This window comes from Ictalurus punctatus, chromosome 16 (genome assembly GCF_001660625.3).
Source record: "Ictalurus punctatus breed USDA103 chromosome 16, Coco_2.0, whole genome shotgun sequence".
Lineage (NCBI taxonomy): Eukaryota > Metazoa > Chordata > Actinopteri > Siluriformes > Ictaluridae > Ictalurus > Ictalurus punctatus.
The window spans coordinates 3,392,841-3,405,470 of record NC_030431.2 but is presented as its reverse complement, the minus strand read 5'-3'; the positions used below and the strand labels follow the sequence as shown (position 1 = coordinate 3,405,470).

The 12,630-nt window shown below is 38.7% G+C and overlaps 1 protein-coding gene across 1 annotated transcript in view; it reads right to left on the bottom strand.

Annotated features, from left to right (window-relative positions):
* Positions 1-11,184, bottom strand: part of gramd1ba (GRAM domain containing 1Ba) — a 70,676-nt gene extending 59,492 nt beyond the window's left edge. The window contains exon 1 of the mRNA XM_017489530.3: positions 10,944-11,184. Coding sequence (XP_017345019.1) covers positions 10,944-11,122 — 179 coding nt within the window. The 5' untranslated portion in view covers positions 11,123-11,184. The remainder of the gene's footprint in view (positions 1-10,943) is intronic.
* Positions 11,185-12,630: the final 1,446 nt, after the last annotated feature.

The window sequence follows — 12,630 nt, the reverse complement described above, 5'->3', positions numbered from 1 at the left end:
ATTGCCCTCATAACAAGGGCAAAGCGATCCTCATCTGCATGCTAAACATGTACAATGTAAAGCGCAAAGTCATACCAGGTGCTCGACTCAAAAACTATATGATTTGAGAGGAATCGAGCAATCTTCAACCGATCCTTAAGCTGTGTAGACACATTTAAACTGTTTAAACAAAAACAGATGCATGAACCTAGCCTATACAGTACATACATTACATTAGCTTTCTGTCTACACTTGGGGTTTTGCATAGTCTAATGGGGTCTATGAAGCAAAGCCAGGGCGTCTAGGATTACAGTGGTGGAAAAGCACCCTTATGAACGTTATTAAATTCGATTATCGAGGCTTTATACTTAACGGCTTGTTTGATAGGCCACTTGAATCGAATTGTTTTAATCACATTCATCGCTTTAATCGACTGAAAGCATTCAATTGATATCACCTTGTATAGTGTGTAGACATCGACTTCTAGAGAATTCCTCCTGCCGTCATTTCTGTCGGAGCCGCGGGTTGCGCATCATTATCCAATCGGTCTCAGCTGGTTTCAGCTTCAGATCATGGCTCAAAGACACCGAGAGAGAATCCTTTTTTGGATTCTACTGAACTGGATTCTACCGATTCTGACTGACTGACTGAGGTCATTATCAGCCTGGAAAAGAAAAGAAAAAACCCACCCAGACGCTGCTGTAGACATCACAGGATGGAGGGTCGTGGTACATTTGCACAGTTATCACGCTTAATCAGTGACGCTTTTTGTCGTGTAGCCGGATATATATTAGTCGTGTATGAATTTTGTTTGTATGAAAGTGCAGATTGACGCAATCTTTGCTGTTGATCAGCATTTAACTCCACGAACAATCCATCCTTCCATCTTCTACGCCGCTTTAAATTTTATTTATTTATTTATTTATTTATTTATTTTAAAAAGCATTTTTACATATTTTGGGAACTGAAACTCCTCATTTTTCCTAAACGATGTGTAAGAGCGGCGATTTGATCCGTTTCCCCCCTGCAGCAGCTAAACGTGTTTGTGATTCGGTTCACCCCGTTTTCACCGTCAGGCCCTCAGAAGCCGACTGAGCTAAATTTAGCAGCATAACTGCTGTTATGGATAATACACACACACACACACACACACACAAACACACACTGAAAAATCAAAACACTTTAAAGCGTCCCCTGTTCACTCAGCCAAGCGAGACTCCTGTCAAATTCTTCTACGGGGATTGCACATCAGGTCACACTAACTGCTGCTTTATCGACTAATTAGTGGGAAAACGCCTCTAATTGGCCGTCAGTTTCCTCCGAGGCTGAACGGCAGCTCGGGAAGTTTAGATGATGAAAACGTCAGCTACTTTTCATTACTGCGAATATGACAGCACCGGCATCGAAGGACGTCCGTTCACGAGGTAAACTTCAACACACTGACTACGTTTACACGGACAGCGGTAATCTAATTATTGACCTTATTCTAAATAAGACAATATACCGATTAGGGTGTTTACATGAGTCGCTTTTATGATATTCCTTTCATGTTCCTGTTTTACGATATTCATCGACATGGCGCCAGCTCCAAACGAGTGGTACAGCTCCAAATGGGTGGGGCTAGTTAAAATGGGTGGGGCTAGCTCCAAATGGGCTAACATAACATGTTAGTTGTAACATGTGCTAGCACATCTCCGTACTGGATGACTCTATGTGCTACCTTCCTTAATCCAACCCCTTACGGAGATAGCACCGCCCATTTGGAGCTAGTAACACGGATTTTAATATGGCCACGCCCATTTGGAGCTAACCACGCCCGTCTGGAGCTGGCTCTGGGAATTCATATTTCTGTCTGAGAATATTGGCAGATTAATTCATTTAAAAAAAAAAAAACAAGGGATCAATTATCTCGTACCCCAAGTTCTTAAGGCTTTACGTTATTAATAATGGTTCCAGAGAGAACCGTGCATGAACAGAATGACTCCAGGTCACAGTGTGGGAGTGTTACACAACCCTACACGAAGCAGACTAATAATAGCCTAATAATAAGGGGACAATTTGTTCATTTCGACATTACTGAAACATCATTATGTTTGTGTGAGCTCATCTTTTTGTTAACGGTCACTTCCTGTCTCTGAGTCACGCTTCTGAAATACAAATCTCCTCAAGCAAAATGCTGTGATGCAGCCGGCTCTCTTATTCATATCCTCACACACACACACACACACACACACACACACACACACACACACACACACACACACACAGGAATAACGATTATTACTCATACCGTATGATCAAATCTTTTGTCTTTACATCCTCCTGCTCTGTGAGTCAGTAAAGGTGGGATGTTATATGAAATAAAAGGTATTTTGATGGAATATATGAGGGGGAAATGGATCAGCGGCTGTATTACTGTATATCAGGATAATATTGTGAACGATCGAGAGGAATTGAAGTGCATTGCTTCTTTAACCAGAGATTGGCACGTTCTGTACGATGATATACAGGATAAGGGAAACGAAGATAGGTATATCGTTAGTGCCATCCAATACTGCCATTCAATACCGTCTAGTAACAATAATCGGCTAAAAATAAAAAGTACAACCGGAATCGCGGCATCGATTGTAAACGAAGCTGGGCAGCTGATCAGGTCTGAGCCTTATGTCGGTAGAAAACGAGGAAAGTTATCTCTGAGTTCGAAAATCTACGTAAAAGATGAAAAATGAAAGAAATTGGAATTTCTATTTGATCTTTATGTATTTATTTATTTATTTATTTATTTATTGATAAACTACTGAATAATTCACCTTGTAGTGTCTTGATCTAAGACCCAGTGCAAACTACCTGACTCTCTTTGTTCTAAACTACCTGACTCTCTTTGTGCGTGTGTGTGTGTGTGTGTGCGTGTGTGTGTGTGTGTGTGTGTGTGTGTGTGTGAGAAGTCTGCCCTCATGTGGCAGAGCTACAGAAAGGAAAATGTTCCTACTACACGCAATTCCGATGTAGTGTGTAGTGTGGAGAGGGTTAGGGTACAGCTGCACACATCTGTAATACGTTTAGGGGGCTGCTGACCACTCTCTCTCTCTCTCTCTCAACTCTCAGAGAAGTCTATAAAAAGGTGAATGTGAACACCGGTTGTGCTCAGGCGTTTAAACCGTCACTAAAATAGCTCGATCGTGAGAAAACTAGCTAGGACACAAACCATATAAAGGCTTTATGTATTATCTGTATAACAGGTCATGTGACAGGAAGCTGTATAGAACAGGGAATAGGACAGGAAGTCGTTCACGTATTGCCAGTTCTGGCCATGGTGAGTATATTGTGGGAGAAAAATGGTTCCGCTGAATGAAGCTATATACAAGTTTCCAACAGAATTTGGGCTAAAAATGACCCGAATGCAACAAACAGCAGAAGTCATCCATCGTCTGTATTCTTGGACTCGGATTTGGAGGAGTTCATCGCCATAGCTCTACGGTAACGTGTGCTGAGTTTGGGTCGTTACTCATCATTTACTAGAGCAGGAATAGAACAGGAAACCCCAGTGGAAATGAAAAATGGACTTTTTTCATGGAAAGGGAAAAGTAACAGGAGGTCTGTCATACTTGTGAAAGAGGGAATATAACTGGAAGTTTTCTGAAAGAGGAATCTGACAGGAAGTTTTGTGAAAGAGGAAATAGAACAGGAAGTTTTGTGAAAGAGGAAGTAGAACAGGAAGTTTTGTGAAAGAGGAATCTGACAGGAAGTTTTGTGAAAGAGGAAATAGAACAGGAAGTTTTGTGAAAGAGGAAGTAGAACAGGAAGTTTTGTGAAAGAGGAATCTGACAGGAAGTTTTGTGAAAGAGGAAGTAGAACAGGAAGTTTTGTGAAAGAGGAAGTAGAACAGGAAGTTTTGTGAAAGAGGAAATCTGACAGGAAGTTTTGTGAAAGAGGAAATAGAACAGTAAGTTTTGTGAAAGAGGAAGTAGAACAGGAAGTTTTGTGAAAGAGGAAATCTGACAGGAAGTTTTGTGAAAGAGGAAGTAGAACAGGAAGTTTTGTGAAAGAGGAATCTGACAGGAAGTTTTGTGAAAGAGGAAATATAACAGGAAGTTTTGTGAAAGAGGAAGTAGAACAGGAAGTTTTGTGAAAGAGGAATCTGACAGGAAGTTTTGTGAAAGAGGAAGTAGAACAGGAAGTTTTGTGAAAGAGGAAGTAGAACAGGAAGTTTTGTGAAATAGGAAATCTGACAGGAAGTTTTGTGAAAGAGGAAATAGAACAGGAAGTTTTGTGAAAGAGGAAGTAGAACAGGAAGTTTTGTGAAAGAGGAAATCTGACAGGAAGTTTTGTGAAAGAGGAAGTAGAACAGGAAGTTTTGTGAAAGAGGAAATAGAACAGGAAGTTTTGTGAAAGAGGAAGTAGAACAGGAAGTTTTGTGAAAGAGGAAATCTGACGAAGTTTTGTGAAAGAGGAAGTAGAACAGGAAGTTTTGTGAAAGAGGAATCTGACAGGAAGTTTTGTGAAAGAGGAAATAGAACAGGAAGTTTTGTGAAAGAGGAAGTAGAACAGGAAGTTTTGTGAAAGAGGAATCTGACAGGAAGTTTTGTGAAAGAGGAAATAGAACAGGAAGTTTTGTGAAAGAGGAAGTAGAACAGGAAGTTTTGTGAAAGAGGAATCTGACAGGAAGTTTTGTGAAAGAGGAAGTAGAACAGGAAGTTTTGTGAAAGAGGAAGTAGAACAGGAAGTTTTGTGAAAGAGGAAATCTGACAGGAAGTTTTGTGAAAGAGGAAATAGAACAGTAAGTTTTGTGAAAGAGGAAGTAGAACAGGAAGTTTTGTGAAAGAGGAAATCTGACAGGAAGTTTTGTGAAAGAGGAAGTAGAACAGGAAGTTTTGTGAAAGAGGAATCTGACAGGAAGTTTTGTGAAAGAGGAAATATAACAGGAAGTTTTGTGAAAGAGGAAGTAGAACAGGAAGTTTTGTGAAAGAGGAATCTGACAGGAAGTTTTGTGAAAGAGGAAGTAGAACAGGAAGTTTTGTGAAAGAGGAAGTAGAACAGGAAGTTTTGTGAAATAGGAAATCTGACAGGAAGTTTTGTGAAAGAGGAAATAGAACAGGAAGTTTTGTGAAAGAGGAAGTAGAACAGGAAGTTTTGTGAAAGAGGAAATCTGACAGGAAGTTTTGTGAAAGAGGAAGTAGAACAGGAAGTTTTGTGAAAGAGGAAATAGAACAGGAAGTTTTGTGAAAGAGGAAGTAGAACAGGAAGTTTTGTGAAAGAGGAAATCTGACGAAGTTTTGTGAAAGAGGAAGTAGAACAGGAAGTTTTGTGAAAGAGGAAATCTGACAGGAAGTTTTGTGAAAGAGGAAGTAGAACAGGAAGTTTTGTGAAAGAGGAAGTAGAACAGGAAGTTTTGTGAAAGAGGAATCTGACAGGAAGTTTTGTGAAAGAGGAAGTATAACAGGAAGTTTTGTGAAAGAGGTAGTAGAACAGGAAGTTTTGTGAAAGAGGAAATCTGACAGGAAGTTTTGTGAAAGAGGAACTATAACAGGAAGTTTTGTGAAAGAGGAAGTAGAACAGGAAGTTTTGTGAAAGAGGAACTATAACAGGAAGTTTTGTGAAAGAGGAAGTAGAACAGGAAGTTTTGTGAAAGAGGAAATATAACAGGAAGTTTTGTGAAAGAGGTAGTAGAACAGGAAGTTTTGTGAAAGAGGAAATCTGACAGGAAGTTTTGTGAAAGAGGAAATATAACAGGAAGTTTTGTGAAAGAGGAAGTAGAACAGGAAGTTTTGTGAAAGAGGAAATCTGACAGGAAGTTTTGTGAAAGAGGAAATATAACAGGAAGTTTTGTGAAAGGGGAAATATAACAGGAAGTTTTGTGAAAGTGGAAATATAACAGGAAGTTTTGTGAAAGAGGAAGTAGAACAGGAAGTTTTGTGAAAGAGGAAATAGAACAGAACGGTTTACAGAGCACAAAATCTAAGAGGAAGTTTGTCAAGCAGGAAATCTGACAGGAAGGGGGGAAAGATAAGTAGTCTTTCATGTATTACTTCCTTGTGAAAGAGGAAATAGAACAGGAAGTTTCCCAGCACATGCTACTGTATATAAGAGGAAACACTGTAGAAATGAAAACGTTAAAGACATCATTGTTAGGAACATTAGGAACTCATAATCCCGTGTAAAGGGAAAGATCAAAGAAGGCCTTCTCTTCTTCATCACGAAATTAATAAAAGTAATTCAGCGGCAGAAATACTTTCCTGTGGAACAGAACTTCCGCCAGTGTGATGTGATGACAGGGTGAATGTCATTTTAGCTCCGATACACTTGATAATATCTGATAGGGTAACGTGCTGCAGGGTGTGTGTGTGTGTGTGTGTGTGTGTGTGTGTGTGTGTGTGTTTCTCACTAGATTGTGTGTTTTTCAATAAAGCACGGTGCTCTGTGTTTTTTTCTCCCTCAGACAGGATCTCCACAGCAGTTTTATTGAACTTATGAGAGTTTTGAAGAGAGATATAAGAGAGATTTTGGTTTTATCAGTAAAGCAGAGGGTTGTTTAAATGTTTCGTGGCTTCACTGCGATTATATTAAAAATGCATCGCTGATTCCACAAAGCTCCCGTCTCTACGTCTTTACCCTCGCTGCACTAACGCCAAGTTTATTACTGCAGCTCAATGGGATCTGTGCTTCAGCCTGAGCACCGGCTACGGATTTCATTGAACTGCAAATAACAACATATCAGGAGTAGACGTTATTATTACAAGGCTAATGTTCCGTATCTCTCCGGATCCGACTGCTTTCTGCTGAACATATTGCAGGAAAAAGGCAAAATCCTGAGCTTTAGAGCTGCAGTGGTTTGTGAGAATTCACATTAAATCTCAGGAAAGGATTCTTCAAAGAGAGAATGATTTCAACATTTAGAAAAAAGAAAAAAAAAGGTTGACTGTATGTTCTCACACACTATATGGCTAAAAGTATGTCCACCCCTGACCATCAGATCCATTTGTACATGTTGAACGTCCCTTTCATGATTTATTCCCCCTTTGCTGTGAGCTCCACTCTTCTGGGAAGGCTTTCCACTAGATTTTGGGGCGTGGCTGTGGGGATTTGTGTTCGTTCAACTACAAAAGTGTTAGTGAGGTTGAGGTCAGGCGCTGATGATGGGCTCCGGGTCCAGTTCGTCCCAAAGGTGTTCAGTGGGGTGGCAAATAGCTTTGTGGCAACAGTTTGGGGAAGAACCATATATACAGGTGTGATGGTCAAGGATTCAGATACTGTACTTCCAGCCAATGAGTGTGTATCGAATACATGTATAATAATAATAATAATAATAATAATAATAATAATAATAATAATAATAATAATAATAAATGGCGGATTTCAAGTTTTTAAAAAGGAAAAAAAGACCAAAAGAAAAGGAAAAGGAAAAAAAAAAACATTTATTAATCTCTCATTGGGAAATTAAAACTTTACAACAGAATAGTAGTATGAATAGTAAAGAAGAAAAAAGGAAAGGAAAGGAGAAAAAGAAAAGAATGTAAAAAGGAAAAAGAAAAGAAACAGAGAAAAGGGATAAACATTTAGTAATCTCGCTTGGGGAAGTTTATGTGCTACCGTGGAAGGATAGTAAGAATAGTAAGGAAGAAAAAGTAAAGAAAAGAAAAGAAACAATAGTAAGAATAGTAGAGACAAAAAGAAAAAATGGACAGGACTGAAAAGAAGAAGAAAAAAAAACATTAAAAAGAAAAAAAGAGAAAAATAAACATGAAACCCTTATAGGGAAATAAAGTTGTTCAAAGCAGAATGATAGCAGAAAAGAAAAGGAAAAAGATAGGACACAAAGAGAAAAGAATAGCAAGGAAATGAAAAGAAAAGAAAAAAAGGAAAAGAAAAGAAAAAAGACAGGAACAGAAAAGAAAAGATTGGAAACATCTGAAAAGAAAAGAAAAATTAAAAGAAAAAAAAGAAACATTTACGTACCCTCATAGGGAAATGTAAAAAAAAAAATTACAGTAGAATGATAGCAGAAAAGAAAAGAAAAATGTAGGAAACGAAAATAAAATAAAATAAGATAAGATAAAATAAAATAAAATAAGATAAGATAAAATAAAATAAAATAAAAAAGACCGGAAAAGAAAAGAAAAAAAGATTGGAAAAGAAAAGGATAGGAAACAAAAAGAAAAGAAAAAAATCAGAAAAGGAAAGAAAAAAGTAAAGAAGATGATCAGAAACAAAAAGAAAAGAAAAAAGAAAAGAAAAAGATAGGAAACGAAACGAAAAGAAAAAGATCGGAAAAGAACAGAACAGAAAATAAAAAAATGAAAAGAAAAGAAAAAAAAATGAAAAGAAAAAAGAAAAGAAAAGAAAAAAGAAATGAAAAGAAAAAAGAAAAGAGAACTATAGGAAACAAAAAGAAAAGAAAAGAAAAAAGAAAAGAAAATGACGGTAAACGAAAAGAAAAGAAAAAGATAGGAAACGAAAAGAAAAGAAAAAGATTGGAAAAGAACAGAAAAGAAAAGAAAAAAATGAAAAGAAAAAAGAAATGAAAAGAAAAACGGTTGGAAACAAAAAGAAGAGAAAAAAAAATAGGAAACGAAAAGAAAAGAAAAAGATCGGAAAAGAACAGAAAAGAAAAGAAAATTTCAGATATATAATCTGTACCTGCTCGGGCACTTCACTGATTTGGACTCCACCCTGCTGCAGTGCATTGTGGGAGTTGATGAGTACACTAAATCTTCCCCACTCCAGGTTATAATGCACTACATAGTGAATAGTGAATAGTGGGCGGAGTCTGGGACAGTCATGTGGACTGGAGCTTTATACACTGTAGGGAATAAAACCCTCGGCACTGTGCTGTCATGGGAAAATAATCAGTGACGGGGTGCCGTGATGAAGCCAAGTGTTCTCCTACAACAGCATGCGCCCAAGTATTTTTACTCCTCTTCTACCACAGCAGCGTATTTATCCATTTACAGTTACCTAATGAATATAGACCGGCCAGCTTGTTTATTGTTTTTAAATTATTATCACACTATCACTTTCTTTCCAGGAAAACTCCTGGAGGAAGTCTAATCCCGAGAGTCCCGCTGGGACGTGAGTGAGCTGTTGGACGTCCTTCGCCGTTCCTCGTCAGGGTCGAAGGAACCTGATAAGCGATAAGCTAACGGCTGTTCGGCAGCTACACTTGTTCGCTTCGTTTAGGGTCGTCTCGGACAAGGTCATTCGGAGTGACGCTAATTCATTAGACCGACAACATAGGTGACAAAACAACAACCGTGACATGACCTATAGGGGACATACACACACACAGGTTCTCAAGAGAATATCATATTCCACCTAGAGAGCACGTTGAGACACTTTGAAGGTCATCACACACACACACACACACACCACAGCTCTCAGAGCAGGAAAATACACATACTACTGATCTCTTATCTCTAGCTACAAGACTAAGCTGACCTTCAACTAGCAGGATTCTCCACCTCCCTCCTGCCCACACACACACCCACACACACACACACACACACCCTACAGTCCTTCCCATTGCCTCACTTTCTTTCCTTCTTTATTTCACACACTCTCGCATATTCCATACACTCTCACACACATGAACGGATTGACACATTATACCCGGTGTAAGCGTAAAAAAAATAGTAAGACGCTTCAGTACTCCATAAATGTATGCTGAAATCCGTTTGTCACGTGAAAAACAGACGGTTTGCTGCGCACTGAAGCAGAAGCTCTTCTTTAAAAAGTTTCTGATCCTTTTTTTTTTTTTTTTTTTTTTTTTTTTAAAGACCTTTTTAATTCATTTGAACTCTAATTTGTTGTCATGTATAAAGTATTAGAAATGAAGTGATATATGATATGTGAAGAACCCGGTCATTCATAACATTTTTGAAAATGTCTTACTTTTATTAAATGGAGGGAAAAAGAAAAAGAGTTTCAGACTTTCGTGATGTGGTGTTACTATGGAACAGATATTTTTGATGGTACCGTACACTGCAACTGCTACACAATACAGCCGAGCTCGTAACGCTATTCAGTCCTGCCCTGAATGAGCGATTTCACATAACACATTATAATCCACAAGACACGATAACAAGTGAATTTACCCAAACGAACCGGTTCAAAAGTTTACACACGCTCGATTCTTAATCCCGCGTGTCGTTACCTGGACGATCGACGGCCGTGTTTATGTTCTGTGAGAGTTCTTGTGTTCACGAGTCCCTGGTTTGTCCTGAGCAGTTAAACCGCCCACTGTTCTTCAGAAAACAAATCCTGCACGTCCGGCACGTTCTTTACTTTTCCAGCATCTCCTGCATGTTCGAGCCGTTTCCAGCAGCGGCTATATGATTTTATAATGGTACACGAGTATTACAAAAGGTGCAAACATTCACTGATGCTCAAGGAGGCAACACGATAGATTAAGAGCCCCGGGGAGGGGGTGTAAACTTTTGAACAGGATCATCGGTGTAAATTGTTATTATTATGTTTAAAGATGATTCTTTTTTCATTTAGCCCTTCAGAAGCTACACGAGATATTTTTGTGTTTCACAGACGACAAAATAATAACAATTTACACAGAGGATGCTGTTCAAAAGTCTACACCCCCCTGGCTCTTAATGTATCATGTTGCCTTTTTGAGCATTTTTAGGATTCCTACTATTATTAACATTTTGCTCATTCTGCAAGGTGTGTGTGTGTGTGTGTGTGTGTGTGTGTGTGTGTGTGTGTGTGTATACACATAAAACAAATAAAAATAATACTAATCCAGTTATTGTAATGGCTTTATTTCTTACCTTTTATTTTGTTCTTTAAAAACTTTTTTCCTTTTAAAGGTGAATATTTTTCCTGTATTTTTTCCTGTTTCACGAAAGTGCAGCCTTTTTTTTTTTTTTTTTTTTTTGCCTGAATAATATTTATTTATTTCTTTTTCCTATAGAAATTCTACAGACCTGCTAGGATGGATGGATTGGACAGAATCCTACCTGTAATGTCTCCTGGGAGTGCTCGCGCCCGTCGTGAAGCTCCGGTTCCGGAAGAATGAGGATGATGAGGATGAAGAGGATGATGATGAGCTGGTCTTCGGCGCGTTTCCTTCCCCCTCCTCCTCCTCCTGCTGCACGTGCAGCAGCGGGATAATCCGTCCGTGTCCGGTGTAGGACATGTTGTCAGTGATGTTAGTGAAGGAATCAGGAGAGTGGAGCTCGAGCTGAGATCACAGCGTAAAGTTGAGCTCGGGACATGAGCGCGCGCGCACTGGCTAGAGACACTTGCGGAAAGTGAACGGCGACCTAGCGCTCGTGCCGGTGCGCGTCAAGGCGCAGTGGAACGCCAAAAGGGTCAAAAACGATGACAATATCCAGCAGCTAGATCAAAATTAGATGATGATGATGATGATGATGACGAAAGTACAACATAGACATTTTATGCTAAACATAAATTATTGTTTAAAAAAATAAGTTCAAACTTAGCGCTGTTTAAAGAAGGAGTCTCCAGTGTCAGGGCTTTATAACAGTCTTCAGGACAGAGTAGACAGAGGAGTTTACAGTGCATTTTTTTTTTTAATAACATGTCCAAGTTGTGTGTTTTTATTTTATTAACATCATGTTGCAGATTCTGCAAGGCATGTACACTTATGACCTCAGCTGTATTTCTTATATAATTAACCCATTTCTCAGTGTTCATGATCCTGAAATGTGTAATAGACAATAGGATTAAGATGAAGCAGATATCCGGTGTCTCGAACTGTGAGAGCCAAAAAAAACAACACAAAACAAACAAACAACAACAACAACAAAGGTCTTTTTGGGTGTCATTGAAGTCATGTACTGTAATGTGACAGACTGAGAGGATTCTGGAAAGCCATCGTGCACCAAAGTGTTTCAGGTTATTGAAGTTACTGTTCTAAAAGCCTTCAGCGTATGTTTCCATCTCAACCCTGATTTCATTTCAGCATCGCGTTTCATTTGCTTAATGGATCTGCTCAATTACAGGAATGGGCTCTTAGCTGATTCAATTCAAATGCATCCCAAACGATTCGTCTGCCAGGAGTGATTTTTTATTTCTTGCATGAATCCCATCTTGGCATGCCATCGGTAATGTGCATTATCTCTTCACCTTCTTCAGATTCAGACGCTTTCGCAACGCGACAGCTCATTGATCTGTAATGTGTTTGCTCTTTCCTGAGTTATAATCGAATAAGAACTCGAGTACCGTCTCCATGACGCTGAACTGTCCGTAGGTTTGCCAAACAGCAAGTGTAAGTCGTGCCGTAATTCGATTGGAGCAAAACACGTCATCCGTTACAGCGGCGACATGAAAATTCAGTCATTCTTCTTAATTATTTTATTAACTATTTCCAAAAATGTCATAGTTTTATTAGATGTTTTAGAGGCCTACCTAATACAGGAAGTCAGATAGTTGCTGATAAACTGACCGGAGATGTGAAGGTGAACGATAGATTGTGTGATTAGTTAGCAGGGGATTCGTGTAAAAGATGAGTAGGAGCATGTCGAGAAAACATTTTCCTTCTGTTTGGAATAACTTGTTTATTGAGCAAGGCAATTACTCGTTTAATCAATTAAAAAAATTCTCCAGAGACTAATTATTAGATTAAAAAAAAAAAAACATTTTGGGGTCAACGTACCGTATTCATCTGATCATTTAGCAATG